Genomic DNA, 18,583 nt, shown 5'->3' with positions numbered 1-18,583 from the left:
CCGCCACCGCCGCCGCTGACTCGAGTATAAGCCGAGGGGGGCATTTTTCAGCCCCAAAAATGGGCTGAAAAACTCGGCTTATACTCGAGTATATACGGTATATTTACTGACATAAGAAGGGATACCATTGACTTCCTTAAATAAAATTAATAAATTGCTCTACACAATTTCTAAATGGCTGTATTTAGAGTTTGTCTCTGATCTACTCAAATTGTACTGGTTTTGAGCTATCAATTTTTGCACTGTCACCCTAGTGCAGGGTTGTTGATTTTGCCTGTTTGTTGCTCCATTTTAGACAGGCTTTTTCTGCTGTACAAAAGTGGTTCTCTTGAAATCAGTTTAGTGAAAAACAAGATACAAAAGCAAAGGAAGCACATTTATAGCAGAAACTCTTCAAGGAACATTGCAGATTTGTATGCAGAAGGAAAGGGAGGTGGGGGTGTTCTTTTTTTGGCTGTGAAGAAATAAAATGGTTTATTTCGTGCACAAATATTACTTTCTAAAATGACAGGACAGTTTGTCAGCTTCTTCCTGCCTACCGTCCATGTCTTGCATAACTATGTCCAAAGCTAAAATGCTTTACCATCATTTATGTTCATTTTCCTAATGGAAGCTAGGGACGTTTTCTGAATTTAATAATAATTTTTTAAAAGGAATTGATTCTTCATATGAGAAATGAAACTGAGTCTCCACCTTATGAGCCCGAAGTTAGAAGGTTGGCCCCTGTTCTCTAGCCACCTCCAACTATCCTTCCTTGATCCCAGTGTTTTTGTGAGGAAGGAAGACAGCCCCTTCTTCCAGGCAGAAGTAAAAAGGAAATGACTGCTGCCAGCCTTCACCAAGGAGCAAGCTAATATGAAGGAAAAGACCCTGCCTTTTGCTCAGGCAGAAAATAGCAAACAGAAATTGCTTCCTGTCTTTATCTGCACTAAAGAAAGCGTTAACATCTGCTATACTGCTTCTAGCCCATCTTTATTTCTGAGAAACAGAATAATTATGAACGTCTAAACATGTTGCAGATATTAAGACTATAAAAACAGCCTCCCAGATCAGACCAAATCCTTATCTAGTCCAGCTTTCTGTTCTTGCAGCAACCAATCAAAAAGCCTGCAGGAAGCCACCGTCAGGATAAGGCTTGGAGCATCCTTCCACTTAGGTTCCCCAGAAATAAGAGTCATACTGCCAGTGATACTGGAGGTAATAAATTTAACCATTGTGATTAACAGCTGTTAAGGCACACAGGAAAATAAGCTGCTCCCACAGGAAACATAACGTCTTAAGATATTTCATTTCAGTTGACAGTTTGCTATAATTTTGGGAACGCAAATATTAAAATCATTTTTTGAAAAGTAAAAAAGTAACTGCATGAAAGGACAAGGTGGTAATCACAATCCAAAATTGCACAAATACCATTGAACAGACTTTGGGAGAGGCTACAAAAATGATGTGGACTTATAGCCACAATCTCCAGAGTCTAAGCCCTACACAAATGAAATCAAGGGATGTCATTCTGGCTACCAGCATGGCTGGCTTCAAAAAACGCTGGATCAATTCATGGAAGTCATAGGGATAAATGGCTATTAGAGGTGATGGCAGTATGGCTACCTATGAAAGTAATATGTGGGGAAAATATGTGCAGTTAGCTGACAACTGTGAGAACAGATTGCTGGATCATATGATTCAAGGGTGTGATCCAGCAGGCATTGATTACATTCTATGTTATAACTAAACATAATAGGTAGAAGGGGTGTCTATTACATCAAGGTAGAGGCGTTTATTTTGTGCAACTCATTTGAATGAATTCCCAGAGGTCTGGCTGGGTTTGTTTGTCCCCTCCCTACAGACAACTAATTTTATCCACCTTCCGCTGTACATTTCAAATAATAAACTGTACATTTCTGGTATAATAAACTATGGAAGAAAAATATATTTTTCCAGGTTTAAAATATAATTTACTACATTATGATCCCATTCTATTACATAAGACTGAAACAAATACTGAATAGTTTACACAGAACTTCCTCCTATCAACTTATCAAAACTCACTTCTCTGAGCTTCGTCAGTTTCTGCATTCGAATTGGCTGAACTTGTATCTGAAGGTCTTTGAATGGTGGAACCTTAGTTGCTATATTATCAGCTGCTATATTACCAGCGCAGTTATTAATATCTTCAGATGGTCTGAAAGGTACTTTTTCTACATTACATGGTTCAGGCTGATCCCATGACATAGCTCGTAGTAAAGGAGAGCGATTACTAGATGCATTAAATTCAGTTTTACTAGAAACTTTGGAATCCTTCAGTAGTGGCGCTGAGCCCTTTAACTTCGTGCCCAGCGCAATCATTCCTGGTCCAGGTAAATGACCTTTCAAAGGAAAGTCATTTCCTTTCATTTTTTTAGGGAATTCTTTCCCTAATTCAGTTTCACAGAAGTTCTTGCTGCTACTTAGAGATCTTTTGCCAGTGTTGGAATCTGAAGTGCAGAATTGAGGCAGATTATCCACAGGTTTATATGGATCAAAGTTCTCCTTTTGTTCAGACACCTCCTTTGGACTTTCCAAACCAGTTGCGTGAGGAACCAATCTTCCCTGAGAAGATTTTCTCTGATCATCCTCCTCTGGATTAGGTACTCTTTTTGTGGGATTCTGAAATTAAACAAGCACACTTAAAATCATTCAATAATCAATTTAGAAGTCTTATTTTGTAAACTCTTGCTTTTTTTTGAAGGCACCGACAATATTTCAGTGGTAGAAGCAATCTCTGCTATATTTTTTACTTCAGAAAAAAACTATTGTTTTTGATATCAGAAATCTAGAAAACAAATGTTTCCCTCAAGAAGCATTTATATTGAACCAGAACACAGCACTGCTATCTATCCAGTTTCTTTCTAGATATGGTATACAGGCACTATACTGAATCTCCATAGAGATTTACCAAGATTTTTTGATCTTATATGTATGTTGACGACAGCAAGACTATTGTAGGCCCAAAAATGGAAGGACATTTCGATTCCCACTATGGATGAATGGCTACAGAAGATGAATGGAGTTGGCAGAGAGGGCTAAACTGACCGTTTTGATTATGGCTACAGAAGATGATGGATGAATGGCTACAGAAGATGATGGAGTTGGCAGAGAGGGCTAAACTGACCGTTTTGATTAAAGAAAATAATATAAGTACTTTTGTTTCTACTTGGATTTGGTCCTTGAAGCTTTGATTTGGAATGTTACTGATTAGATTGATTTGTTGTTATAGAAATGGCTAATTTACACCATTATGGAAAAGTAAAAAGTCGAGGTTCAATGTTAATGCTTTATTCTATTGCAACAGAGGAAGTTGGAAGTCAATGGCTTTTCTTTTTTTTCCCCTTCTCCCCCTCACTTATCTTCTCCTTTTCCCTCCCTACTGTGTCTTACTATTTACTTTTGTATTTTTGTATTTTATTTTATAATTTAAGAAAATGTTACAAATTGCAGGAGGGAAAAACGACTTACTATGATTATTTTTGAAATACAAAATTTCATAAATAAATAAATATGAATGGACTGTTTCTACGCAGAGAACCTTGATCCACCCCATGTAAGGCTTTATAGGTTGAAACTACCACTTTGAATTGCATCCAGAAACACCCGGGCAACCAGTACAGTACAGTACCTTCAATTTAAATGTTCTACGATTAGAGATCTTAATAGAATAATAGAGTTGGAAGGAACCTTGAAGATCTTCTAGTCCAACCCCTGCTCATGCAGGAATCCCAATACCATTTCAGACAAATGGTTGCCCAATCTCTTTTTAAACCTCCTCAGTGTTGGAGCATCCACAACTTCTGGAATCAAGCAGTTCCACTGATTAATTGCTCTATCAGGAAAATTCTCCTTAGTTCTAGGCTGGTTCTGTCCTTGATTAAGTTTCCATCCATTGCTTCTTGTCCTGCCTTCCAGATGCTTTGGAGAATAAATTGACCTCAAATATTGGAACACTGCTATCATGTCACTCTTAGTCCTTCTTTACATTAAACTAGACATACCCAATTTCTGCAACTATTCTTCATATGTTTTAGCCTCCAGTTGCCTAATCATTTTTGTTGCTCTTCTCTGCACTCTTTCTAGAGTCTCAACATATTTTTTATATCATGGCGACCAAAACTGGATGCAATATTCCAAGTGTGGATTTGCCAAGGCATCATAAAGTGATATTAACATTTCACCTGTTCTTGAGTCTATCCCTCTATTAACGCAGCCTAGGACTGCATTGACTTTTTTGACAGCTGCTGCACCCTGCTGACTCATATTTAAGTAATTGTCCACTAGGACTCCAAGATTCCTCTCGCAGTTACTACTATTGAGCCAGGTACTACTTATTCTATACCTGTGCATTTGATTTTTCTTGCCTAAGGGTAGAAGCTTACTTTTCTCATCATGGGATTTCATTTTGTAAGATAGGGCCTTCCTTCACCAATTTGTGGGCTGCTGCAATATGAACTAAGTTGCTCATATGCAACTTCAAGTAATGGCTGGGTTACTGACTGAAGCATCAATTACCATTGTCAGCCCCCCCCCTGCTCCAGGAGGATAAATTTACATACTGCAAACCAGACATTTCACTTGTATTAACAATACAAACTGGATAAAGAGACAGTTAAAAACACCAGCTCCTTTCAATAGAAAAAAAAGTTTAACTTTTCACTCATCCACCAAGGGTTCCTTTCCAAGTGACCTTTCATAGTGTTTTTGACTCTGTTCTCTCACATTGGACTCTGACAACATGCCCAGATTTGGTGAAGCAATCTCTCAGTGCAGCATAGCTAAGCTAGTTACTTGCCCATATAATTTCCATTTCTCAAAATAACATTTAGTTTATCTTGACTGATTATGTTAAATGAATAATGACTATTAAAGCATATTTACCTGCAATGGAGATACTGACTCAACAACTGATGTGCATATATCAGAATCTACAATATGAAAAATATGCAATAAAATTATTCAGTTTGTTTCCAACATATCATACATCAAAGAGAGGCATGGCAATTTGAAGAAAATCACTGCATACCTTAGGACTTCTGTTATGAGCCAATCCATTTCAGCACATATAACCTGCTGAGAATGTGCTACTCTGGATCTCGTTGTATAAGAAGCCTTTCTCTGAAGTCATAAACTATCCTCCCAAAGGAGAGTTATTAATTTCCCTGTTATTTTTACCTAATTCATATTGTCTCTGAAAATTAAAATCAGCTGCTATATGACTTGTTTCAGACGTGCCTGCATTACTTGTTATTTTGTTTGTTGAGAGGATGGATGCTTATTTTATTATAAAATTGCAAATATATTCAGTACATGCTAAGAACAGCTAATTATAAAATATTTTGAAAGAATCATCACTTTCACTACCGCAAGAATGGATTCACTACCACCAGACCGAAACAACTACTGACATTAACTTGGTATCACATGCCTTCCCCAATCTAGTGCCAGGATAGTTGGCGGTTCTAAGAACATTTGACATCTGGAAGGCACCAGTTTGGTAAAAAAAAAAAAAGAGTTTTAAAAGTGATTAAAATAGACAAATTTGTATATATCACCTAATTATGAACAGATGATAGATCCAATTGAACCTTCAGGATCAAAACCAACATGCCAGTAAGTACTAGCTTGACGAGAATAGCATTAAGCCATCTATTCAGTTGTGCTTCTTCAGTTGGTGATCTGATTGGCCATGATGGGAAACAGAATGATTCTTATTTTAACCCACTGTTGCAAAATAGTTCCTATTAAATTTCTGAGGGAGACCTCTATGTACAGTAAATATATTTACAACATCTCTTAACAGTCAACTTTCTAGAACACAAGACTAACTAACATAAAAGCATTATTCTATATTAGAGTGTTGCACCACTGATTTTACCTGTTGGATCTGGAAGTGTCAACGAGTTGCTCCGAGATGAAGCAGGTGAAACACTTGGGCTTAGTGATGGGGATAAAGCTGCATTAAATAAAGATGTCACTTGTGAGGCATTTGGTAAATTTTCTATAAAGGTAAAGTTAAACTCAAAGCATGTATTAAAATAATACTATAATATCAGTGTTATAGACAACAAAACAGAGAAGGGGTAAAAGAGCTTAGTTCAACATAGTACAGTGGTACCTCGGTACTCATCATTAATTGGTTCTGGGACGTGCGATGAGTACCAAAAATGATGAGTACCAAACAAATTTTTCCCATACGGTATAATGTACTGAGTCACAAGGCAGCTGACACTGACAAGTTCTAGCTTGTGTGTTGAGTACTAAGCAAACAATGAGTACTAGGACAACCTTTTGTGTCAAAATGTGTTGAGTATCAAATTTGATGAGTTTCAAAGCAGTTGAGTACCAAGGTACCACTGTACTTCCTAAACATCCTTCTGTATGGGACAGAACAGTCAGTAAGGATCACCCCAAAATGGCATTTTATAAAATCAGTGAACTTTTCTCAGAGCCATTATGATATAGAGTTTAGAATATAGGGAGATCCAGGTTCTAATCTATCTCCAGCTATGGGAAGTCATTGAGTGATTTTGACCTAATTACTATATCCTAGCTCAATCTACCTCACAATAGGGTTGTGTAGTAGATCTGAACACAGCAATCCCAGAACAAAACAGTTTTAAGTTTTATTTCTGTCAAACTGTGGCCAGTCTGGGATGATTGGGTAGAACCTCTATGGTAAACTACCTGGAATTGGGGAAGCTGGACAATTCAAGTAAATAAATAAACTGCTGGAATGCAGAGCATTTGTATCAGTGTTGAAGTAAAACACATTCTCAGTTTAATGGACTCCTCTACACGCGATTCTTGGAATAAAAGATCATAGTTGTTGTATGTCAGCTAACCATGAGTTCCATTTGCACAGAGTCTCAAAGATGGTATTTTGGAATACATACCTGTGGGTGATTCTGAAAGGCTGCTTCTTGATTTTCTTCCTCTACGTGTGAGGAACCTCTCACTCACCTTCTTTGCTTCTTCTAATAGTTCAAAGTTCTTCTTTTTATCTTCATCAGATATTTGTATATCTGGCAGTTGGTCATGAAGGAGATCAATTACATGACCTTCATTGTCTAAGTAGGAAAATACTGAATTAACTTAATGCATGCATAACACAACTGCACATTTGAAGTGTTTCTTCTTGACTGCTGTAATGAGTGTATTATACACAAAATATTGGTAAATGTCTACTACAACTGACCAGCTAAATGAGGGCAATTTGCTCTCTATTCTGTAAGATATTTTTACTATCTGTAAATATATCTATTATAATTGAGTCTGTAGATATCCTCATATTAGAATTGGTTTTGTGTGAGGCAACATTGGTTATAATAGCACATAAAACTATCAGAAGTTAAGGTAGTGTTTGGCATCTACAATGTTAGGCAGTGATATATTTCTTTGTTCTTTGATATTTATAGGCCTTGAATCTTCTCTTATAGACAACATTCAGGATTACATCAATGCATTCTGTGTTTGTAAGGATGTCTTATGAAGCCCTGATATATTTCCTTCTATTTTCTCTACTGTCTCTGACTATACCATATACAAAATAAGATAAAAAAATCTTTTATACTGCATACAATATAAGGAGCCATAAAATATTTTTTACAACAGATTCAATCTTATAGAAGCAAATGAACTAATACCAGTACTTGGAATTCTGCCAATTTGTGTGTATAAGTAATTTGAAAGAAAAAATAAGGTAACAGTATATGATTCTTACCTACAGACGTCAAAGAGTTTGCTGATTTTCTAGCATTTCTGTTAGAATGTCGCAGATGAGGGCTAACAGGCCTAGGGGAAAAGACCGAGCAATATTGAAAACTGTTAAAATTAATATGTGTGTGCAGGTATGTACATCTATGTGTATAAGCATCTATGGGCATGAGAATGTTTCTATGAATCTATTCATCTTTATTTTGTACTGTGAAAAAAATACTGATTTTTTTCTGTATTTATAGTTAAATTAGTAAATTGTGATGTATAAATGCAGGCTAAAATTGAGATGCCACTCAAATGCTGCTGCTATGAATTCACTCATTCCTTTATATCACTGAGCTACTGGGAACTAGGCCTTTATATCTAGAATAGAATAGAATAGAATAGAATAGAATAGAATATTTATTGGCCAAGTGTGATTGGATATGCAAAGAATTTGTGTCCAGTGCATAAGTGTACATACAAGTAACAAATTATAAATCATATTCATAATCATAAAATACATTCATCATAAACCCTAAGATACAATGCTCAGTGATAGTCATAGGATACTAAATAAGCAATCAACATAAATCATACTAGGATATTAAGTAAAACAATATAAATTGTAAGATACAAGCAGCAAAGTTACAGTCATAAGAAGAGGGAGTGAAGCTATTTTCCAAGGCGCCTGAAGGCAGGACAAGAAGCAACGGATGGAAACTAATCAAGGAGAGAAGCAACCTAGAACTAAGGAGAAACTTCCTGACAGTTAGAACAATTAACCAGTGGAACAACCTGTCTCCAGAAGCGATGAACGCTCCAACACTGGAAGTTTTAAAGAAGAAACTGGACAGCCATTTGTCCGAAATGGTATAGGGTTTCCTGCCTGAGCAGGAGGTTGGACTAGATGACCTCCGAGGTCCCTTCCAACTTTATCATTATTATTATTATTAAATGCTGCAGGCTTTAAAGTGTTGAACGCTCCAACACTGCAGGCTTTAAAGAAGAGACTGGACAGCCATTTGTCTGAAATGGTATAGGGTTTCCTGCCTGAGCAGGGGGTTGGACTAGATGACCTCCGAGGTCCCTTCCAACTTTATCATTATTATTATTATTAAATGCTGCAGGCTTTAAAGTGTTGAACGCTCCAACACTGCAGGCTTTAAAGAAGAGACTGGACAGCCATTTGTCTGAAATGGTATAGGGTTTCCTGCCTGAGCAGGGGGTTGGACTAGATGACTTCCAAGGTCCCTTCCAACTTTATTATTATTATTATTATTAAGATAAGAAAATAGGTAATGGAAAAGATGAGAAGGATAATAGTAATACAGCCCTACTAGGTAGTTTGACAGTGTTGTGGGAATTAGTTGTTTAGCATAGTGATGGCATGGGGGAAAAGCCTGCCCTTGTGTCTAGTTGTTTTGGCATGCAATGCTCTATAGCAGGGGTAGTCAACCTTGGCTCTTTTATGACTTGTGGACTTCAATTCTGGCTCAGGAATTCTGGGAGTTGAAGTCCACGAGTCATAAAATAGCCAAGGTTGACTACCCCTGCTCTATAGTATCATCTTGAAGAAAGAAGTTGAAAAAGTTTGTGTCCAGGATGTGAGGCATTGCAGCCCTCTTTCTGGCTCGTGCAGTATACAGGCCCTCAGCAGAAGGCAGGCTGGTAGCATTTTTTTTTTTTTTTGCAGTTCTAATTATCCATTGAAGTCTGTGTCTGTCTTGTTTGGTTGCAGTACCAAACCAGACAGTTATAGAAGTGCAAATGACAGACTCAATAATTCTTTTGTAGAACTGTTTTGGCACTTCTTTGGACAGTCTGAATTTTTTGAGTTCGTGCAGGAAGAACATTCTTTGTTGTGCTTTGCTGATGACATTTTGGATGTTAGATATCCATTTTAAGTCTTGAGATATTACTGAACCTAGAAACTTGAAGGTCTCTACTGTTGATACTATGTTGTCTACTGTTGATACTATGTTGTCTAGTATTGTAAGAGGTGGTAGAATAGGAAGGCTTCTCCTAAAATCTACTATCATTTCTGCAGTTTTGAGTGTGTTCAGTTCAAGATTGTTCCGGCTGCACCACAAGGCTAGTTGTTCAACTTCCCATCTGTATGCGGATTCGTCATTGTCTCGAATGAGACCAATCACATATCACATTTTTAAATCCCGCTTTTATTACTTTCATAAGTAACTTAAGACAGTGAATATACATAATACTCCTTCCTCTTCCTATTGAACTTTGAGTTGAACTTTGCCACATGTGCAACCCAGGAAAATGGTTTTTGAAGTATATTTTCAAGTTGTTAAACCTATCTGAATTCAACAGGATTCTGAATTATTACAAAATATCATAATGGTTCTTAGGGAAGCAAACTGAAATGATCCAAACAATAATAAGGAATATGTTCCATGTTCAGTGTATGTAGGAAAAGGTTTGGGGTTATAACAGAGGAGTCTAGAAAAATAAGTGATTCAATTAAAATGTCCTGTTTCCATTAAAAGTAAGATTAATAATGTACTTTTTAAAAACAACAACAACAAAGTGAACAATAAGTGGAACAAAAATTGAAAATTGTAGCATATTGGGTATCAGCTACTATTAGTTTGAAAACCGGCTGACAGTCCTATTTTCTGTTTCCTCTACCCATGGAGGCAAAAATAGATAAAGCAAGCAGTAAAAAGATGAAAAAAAATGGAACATGGAAAAGCAGTAGGGAAGGGGAAGAAGTAGAGAGGAAGATAGGGGATGGGATGATGGGCAAGGAACCCGATAATGAGCAGATTAGAAGAGAAGGAAGATAACTGTTCCACTGCGGAAAGTACAATTCTCCAAAGGTGCTGATGTTTATTCAAAAGATGAGGCTGTACTTCCTTTGAACAAACATTAAAGAATTTAACCGACTTTTGGAGAGAATCCATTTATCCTCAGTTTAAATCGATGAGTTCTGAAATTATGTTATTCTTGAAAAAAATAAAATGCAATAACATAGTCACCTTATAGGGGAGATGGGTGACATAAAACTTTAATAAATAAATAAAATAAACATTTTCTAGAATTAAGGAACTTAGAAAATGGTATAGAAGTTAGTCTCTCTCTACATCTATATGTTTGTGTGTGTGTGTGTTTTCAAACTACTGTAAAATGTAAGAGATGACATCAGACACACAAATTTTCATCCAGTGTCTTTAAAACATAAAGCATCGTACAATAAATGAAAACAAACTATGTAGTATTAAAATCTCAATACAGTTAGTTCTTATTACCAACTAATTGCTCATTCAGCAATTATTCAAAGTTACAACAGTGCTTTAAAATAAAATTTATGAAGGGTCCTTGAAATTGGGGCCCTTTCAGCATCCCCACAGTCACAATTTGCCTTTTGCAACCTTTACATAAAGCTTCCAAGAAGCAAAGTGAAAGGTGAAGTCAGCAGAAAGTTGCAAGTCGCGATCACGTGATGTCATGCTTAATGACTATAGGTGATTTACTTAATGACCACAACCAGAACTGATGTCATAAGTCAATGAAATCATGTTTCATTTAATGTCTGTACTGCTTAGTGGTAGAGTTACTAGTCCCAATTCACTCAGGAAATAAGGACTACTTATATGCCGCCAGCAATGACATTCATTCCTCCAACTTTGTAATTTTGTAGCTGAGGGACCTCTGAGGGACTATACAGTGAGGGGCCGGTGCTGTCAAATAAAAGTGTAACTTTGTAGGACCCAGAAAACATGCCTTCTCTGTTGTAGTGCCCGCCTTTTGGAATGATAACATCCCATAGATTTGTATAGCTCCCACCTTAATGGCATTCAGAAAATCATTCAAAACCAAATTGTTCTTCCAGGACTTGAGATAGGGTGGTTGCAAAATCCCATGGCAATTGGGTTTTATTGGTCTTTTGTCAATTGTGATTTTATTCTAAATGGAGTTTTACTTTTTTAATTGTAAGCCACCCAGAGTCATTAAGAACTCAGACAGCCTGAAAACTGAATTAAATCAATCAATCAAGCTATCTTTTGGTTCCAATTAGACATTACAGAGGATAGGTGAACCCATCTCACCTTTAATTTTCTTAAATGGAAAGCTTAAATGTAATAGGGATGCGTTTATGTGTATTTGTGGGAATACTTAAATTTACTCCACAGCCTTCACAGGCAAGAAAACAAGTGGGCAATGTAAGTATAGGTGTCCTCCTGGTCAGAAAAATATGGATGTCTCCATAGATATGAAAACAGCTAATTGATTAAATTATGGCTCTCTTAAACTTTATCATCTTTTAAGAATACTCTTGGTCCCCCAGCACAAGTCCCTTGACCACGGAAGCTATCTCTCCAGAGATAGTCAAGAACTAGCACTCCCTTTTAACAATTAACTTCCAAGCTTTTGGAATACAAGTAGCCCTTAATTAATGACCATTCATTCAGTGACCATTCAAAGTTATGATGGTGCTGAACGAGACTTGTAGTCTTCTAAGCAAACAGAAGCGACCCCTTGAAATACATTTAAGAATTTACTGCAAAATATGGAGTCTACCTCATTAATTGCAGCCATTGCAGCATTCCCGCAGTCATGTGATTGTAGTGTGGATGCTTGGCAATCAACTCGCAATTATACATCCTTCAGTCATGATTGCCATTTGTGTCCTTCCTTGCTGGCTTTCTGCAAGCAAAGTCAATGGGAAAGCTGGCAGGAGGTGGCAAATGATGATCACATAATGTTATGCCTAACACCTGTGTGGGATTTGTGTAACAACTACAGCTCAGACTGCTGCAACTGTCATTATAAATTGGTGTGTGATCATGTGATTTTGTGCTTTACACCTGTATAGCTTAGCAACAGAGTTCCTGGTCCCAATTACCATCATTAACTAAGGACTACTTAGCTACCCATTTTTTTTCTTTCCACATAAGTATAGATTAAAACATTTTTGTCAAACAAAACTGTCTTTTTTATGTACATTTATTTATTCAGATTTATATACCTGCCAATATCACCAAAAGTGACAATTAATCATCATGGAAATAAAATGGGCATGCATGCATTAATTACCTGAGAGCTACATTTGTGTCTCTTTCTGTAATAGGGCTAACGGCATACTCTGGAAGAATTATTGAAGGTATGTTGCATGTAGCTGTTTCAGCAGAGAACTCCTGAACAAGAGAAGTATATCTCATTCAAACAGAATAAAATATCCCATTATTCTTACATGAAAACTTCCCTCAAGTTCTGCACAAGTACTCTATTTAGCAACAGGTAAATTGCCCTGAAGCTAAGATAATTCCCTCCAAAAGAAAAGATGAGGTAAAATTCATCTGCCTTCATTAGCATATTCCAGCAAAAATATGAAATGACTCTTCTACCTTAAAATTACATTTTTTGAGGAAAAAATGCTTTCCCTTTCATTAACATTTGTAAAGCACTACATATCACAGGGGAATTATCTAATTCTTGATTTGTAAGTGTGTACAGTTTTACAAGTTCTTTCAACCCTGTTCTGAAACTAACTGAAGACTTGTTGACACATTGGACAAGTAAGATGAATCATACAATTACTTCCATTAATAACAAGGCAAATTAAAGCTGTAACAAGACCAAATAAAAAAAAATTGGTGGAATCTTCAAATTTCAGCCTACAATTACCATCCTAATGGTAAGGGCTTGAACAAAGAAATGTTATGTTCAGTGTTAGTATATCAAGCACTTAGCCTGTATAACAGTAAAAACAGAATAGAATAAGATGTGATGGGCATATGTAAATACAGGACAGTAAAAAATTGTACATACGTAAATAAACTTGCATATTTGTTTTTGCTCTGTCTTAGGCTTGTCAATTGTATATTTTAAGGAGAATGCCGACTATCCTCTCTGAATTTTTATGTGATTACTTTTATTAACAAAAACCTTCGGGGAACAAGAACTTGATCACGATTACTGTCTTTACTGAAACATGTTAGTTATAAATAAATTCTAAATATTTATACAGCCTTGGAAAAGCAACCTATTTTTAAAACATTCTCCCTGACGGATGTTTACTGAGCAAACAGAAGACAGATTTTATGATACCTAGAAATACATTTATACACTTATTGTAAAGTATTATTTTGTAGGCCAGAGTCTACCTCATTAGATTTGTAAGACAACTTATTCTGTAGGTGTATTAATCACATATCCGAAGCAGAACATCTAGATTCAGCCACAGTTTCGTTCCATACAGTATAAATCTTGTGAACTCTCAAGCTTCCTCCTTCCGTTATACAGTATATTCAAGATGGACAGTGTTTAATATTCATATGTTATGTATATGTAGGGGTGTAGGTCTATACATATGTTGTATATAGTATGTATATGTTGTATATAGTATGTTTAGGTGTGTGGCTCATATATGTGTTCACTTTGAGAGCGGGCAACTAAATTTCATTTTTGATGTATGTCATTGTGCCCACAGTAAAAAATGACAATAAAGATTATCTTATCTTATCTTACCTTACCTTACCTTGCCTTACCTTACCTATCTAGAAGTTAAGAGAAAATAGTGGGTGATATTTTGATAGACGATGCACTTTATTTAAAAGCTTAGAATGTAGAAATGACTATACTTCTACGTTTCTCAAAGTTGCTCCATTTCATGTATCTGTCATGTGTCATGTGTCTTCCTTTGAATGTAATATCTCAAAATAGAAGACTACATTTATGTAATTATGACTTAACTTATTATTTTGTGCTATTCTTTTCTTCTAAACTGTATAAGTTACGGGTTGAAAGGATACCTTGACTGTGAACCCTTCCCCACAAGGTGGGGTTACTGTACATATTTGTATATCGGAAGAGACATGGTACTCAGAATGAATACATCATGGGAGAATTTTCCAGTAGTTTTTAATGTAAGGGTTACTAGAGATCTTTCTCATTTTCAAAGTATGTGCAACAATTTCACCACGTGTACTTTAGTGTTACAGGGTCCAAAGTAGCCAAAATATCATTTAACAATTTATCTGGGATTAATGGAACTCAAGAGATGGTTTCTTCCCAAAATTTAGAAGACTGACAAGCCGAGCTTCCACTTATAACACCACCAGGCAATCATGCTGGAGTTTTTTTTTATTGCGCTTTAAATATACCTAACATTATGAGAAACAGAAGAGTCCTAGCTGTAATAGAATAAATGCAATTCAGAAGTAGTTAGAGACTAGAAGTTGGACAATTTTTCACAATTGTTTTCGGCATATAACCACATGGAAGAAAAGGCATGAAAATATCTTTTTGACGTATGCTGTATTCTTTCCATCTGACTGCTTACTAAATTCCCATATAACTGACTTGTTTATCTTCAACCAGGAAACTAGCTGTTAGCACAAAGGTGTAATTGTGTCAGAAAGCATGACAAATCACTTAAGGGTTCAACTTTTTCCTATGAAACTAAAGGAAAAGTAGCGGATGTTTTCATCCAGATGTAGAATACCATGTCCTAGGTTTGGAAGACAATGATAAAAGCAAAACTGAATGTGCCAGATATGCATTGGTCTTAAAAGTTTTCAACACATCTCAGAGAACATAATAATAATTTTTAAAAGGTCAGTTAACTAAGTAAATCCTGACATCACAGATATTTAGTCTTGTAAGTCATTGAATTCATCATTGTACGCTAATGAAAGTTTTTTGTTTTAAACATTCCATATACATCACTTAGTTTGTGTACTTTATATTCCCAAAAATATTTTTCAGAGGAAATTAGAAGGCAATGATGTACATCAATACACTATCAAACACACACACACACACACACACACACACACACACACAAATGATTTTGACAGGACAATGCAGCGTACTATATTGTTAATATTTTAAAAAATCACAGACTCGTAGGAAGAAAGGAACAGTGATAGTTAAAAAGGAAATCTGTATGGTGTATTTCAGTTTTGGAGGTAATTACTTCTGGTTGTCCAGTTTCTCCTTTAATACATCTAGTGAAGAGGAGCCTATTATTTCTCTGGATAACTGATTCCACTATGAAACTGCTCTTAGCAATAGGAAGTTTTATATAGTATTTGAATGTGAGAATTCTTTTCATGCATTGAACCTGCAGGCTGTCAGTTTAGGTAAATGTGAGGGTGAAAAATTATAGTACAAACTACAGGTAGTCCTCAACCATTCATTTAGTGACCATTCAAAATTACAACAGCACTGGAAAAAGTGACTTAAAACTGTCTTTCACATTTACAACCATTGCAGTATCCCCATGATCACGTGATCAAAATTCAAACACTTGGCAACTGGCATGTATTTGTGACTGTTGCAGTGTCCCAGGGTTATGTGATCACCTTTTGCAAACTTTTGACAAGCAAAGGCAATGGAGAAGCCAAATTCACATGTATTACTAACTTAACTGCTGTGAAAACACACTTAACAATTATTTTGCTTAGCAATGTACATTTTAGGCACAACTGTAGTCATAAGTCGAAAACTACTTGTAATCCATCTGTACAACAGAAATTTCTCAATGTAGGTGTTTCCCAATCCCCAAGTATAATTATTGCAAAATATTCCAATTCTATTCAGTTCTGCTAGAAAAATGACAGAAGCTTCAAATATAATGTAAACAGTGGAAAACATCATTGCTAAGCCCCATGCCTAGCAATATTTAAGCATATTAAAGATAATGGGACTTAGTCCAGATCAATTACAGTTCTATTTTTTTCCAAAAAAATTTGATACAATATGGTATTAGCATAAAGTGCACTGTCATGAAATTTGAGTATAACTACATTCAACAATGCAGTTATACATTCAATAATACTTCAGGCTGTAGTGAGAAATGCTTCAACTAGAGACAAACTAGAAGCAAATATTAAAAGAAGTTATCAAAACAAATTGTGGTGAAGCATAGGTGTTTCTATGCCTCTTCTTTCCCTATCATCAAGCTTATGTTAATTGATTATTCTTTTATTAAGTTTACGTTATGTTAATTTGAAGTTTACGCCAATATTTTATCTACCCGCCCAGCAAAATCATGCTGTGGACATAAAGAATAATATCATAAAGACCTGAATTAGAAAAACAGCAGCCGTAAACATCTTAGCATGGTTCAGGTATATGACATCCGCATATATATTCATACCCCCCTGTAAAAGGATTAATACCTCTTGTAAAAGAATTAATACTCTTGTAAAAGAATTACTACCTCTTGTAAAAGATTCATGAATAAAGATAACTTACTTTGACCAGAGAGGGCAAATCTGAATGCTGTTTCTCAGTTGGCTGTATGACATCTTCAGGTAGGGTTGGCATGATGGGGAGGTGGAGGACACGTTGAAATGCAATGCAGATTAAAGAGACCAAGAACTGATGGGAAAGTCTGTTTCAAGTTAACCTCTGAAGATATGTACTGTGGGTATTTATGATCCCAGGGCTAGAGTAAGTGCCAAAAATAAAATAAAATCCATTTAAAGTCCAGACTGTTAACACTGGGATCAGTTTATAATAACAAGCAGCAATAAGGTTTAATGTAACAACTTATGCTTCTCCCCGAGTTTTATTAAGTATGGCTTTCAAGATCTAATGTAACATAATAGCATCATTAAGAGAAATTTGCTCAACATTCCATGAATAATTGCACGAAAGGGTTTACTGGCGAGTTCGAGAATGCACTCTCTTTTCCAACTACAGTAAACTAGACAGATCCCTTCGTTGTTCATAAAACCTTAGGAAGAATTTTGGCTATTGTATTGCAATCATATCAATGGCATAACTTCATAAATGATATAAACTCAGTGTTGGTATCACCTCTTGTACACAAAAAACGTCATATAAATATATTTCAGCAGTGAAATATATTCTAAATGAGTACTTGTTCCATTTCCCTAAATATATTATCTTTTTCTGGTTGGAACTACTACTTGGTTGGAACTACTACTTTCAATTTAGAGGGAAATCAAGCTTGCTTGGCAGTTACTGGCAGATTCTGACCAGTCATTAATAATATCATTGGCCAGAGAAGTCCATTATGCAAGGGTGATGGTTTGATTTCCTTGGGAGTTTGCAAAACCTCTTAGCCCTTTTTTACTCTTGAATGGGTTGAGAGTTGCTCCACGTTTAATATCCTTTAAACTAAATTCCAATTCAGAACTAAGAGAGGACTCTTGCTTCCTTTCATCATAAGGATAGCTTTCAATATTCTAACACAAGAAAAGATCTTAGGATCTTTTGCCTATAACAGTGGCTTCCTCTGGAAATTTGTATGAATGTAATCTTTTCAAATGGAAAGAACTGACAATAGAAGCAAAAAACATTTAACAGCCATATATCATCAAACCCATTTATGTGATTTATTTCCATGCAAGTCAAGTCAATGTTTATTACAGTCAAAGACCAGAGCAAGTTAAAAACACTCAAGGAATATCCTGTTAAAATTCAAGAATAAAATAATAAATAACAAATAAAATCTATATTAAAATCACAATTGGGCATCTAATCTGTCAGTTGGACACAAACAAAACACAGCATGGCCTAACTATAATGTAATATCAGTCCTTAAACTGTGAGGCCCACGGTCATTTGATACTAAAATGCAAGAGAACGATAGTGCAAAAGGATTTGCTGCATTAATTGTGTAAAATAGCTATGATGGATTAATTACCTGGTTCTACATGCATGATCATTATTCATCTAAAGCTTTGTTTACTTTCAATAAGAAATGAATGGTTATTTTTTAATCACATCGGCTGATTATATTGGCTGATGGATTAAATGTTTTTTAAAATGTACTTCTATTTAATATTGCTCAATCTTTTTATTTAATGTAACAAAAAATCAGTCTGGATTAACTCAAAATGATAAAAAAATAAGAGGA

General features: G+C 35.7%; 1 protein-coding gene across 1 annotated transcript in view; it reads right to left on the bottom strand.

Moving 5' to 3' along the window:
• MRVI1 (murine retrovirus integration site 1 homolog) overlaps positions 1 to 17,077 on the bottom strand; it is a 44,971-nt gene extending 27,894 nt beyond the window's left edge. The window contains exons 1-7 of the mRNA XM_029285096.1: positions 16,951 to 17,077; positions 12,784 to 12,893; positions 7,748 to 7,818; positions 6,921 to 7,094; positions 5,903 to 5,980; positions 4,906 to 4,952; positions 2,047 to 2,643 (exon numbers count right to left, since the gene is read on the bottom strand). Coding sequence (XP_029140929.1) covers positions 2,047 to 2,643; positions 4,906 to 4,952; positions 5,903 to 5,980; positions 6,921 to 7,094; positions 7,748 to 7,818; positions 12,784 to 12,893; positions 16,951 to 17,022 — 1,149 coding nt within the window. The 5' untranslated portion in view covers positions 17,023 to 17,077. The remainder of the gene's footprint in view (positions 1 to 2,046; positions 2,644 to 4,905; positions 4,953 to 5,902; positions 5,981 to 6,920; positions 7,095 to 7,747; positions 7,819 to 12,783; positions 12,894 to 16,950) is intronic.
• Positions 17,078 to 18,583: the final 1,506 nt, after the last annotated feature.

This window comes from Protobothrops mucrosquamatus, unplaced genomic scaffold (assembly GCF_001527695.2).
Source record: "Protobothrops mucrosquamatus isolate PMUCROS unplaced genomic scaffold, P.Mucros_1.0 scaffold1271, whole genome shotgun sequence".
In the NCBI taxonomy this organism is placed as follows: domain Eukaryota; kingdom Metazoa; phylum Chordata; class Lepidosauria; order Squamata; family Viperidae; genus Protobothrops; species Protobothrops mucrosquamatus.
The sequence above is the reverse complement of the archived record's forward strand: the minus strand, read 5'-3'. Positions and strand labels throughout refer to the sequence as shown.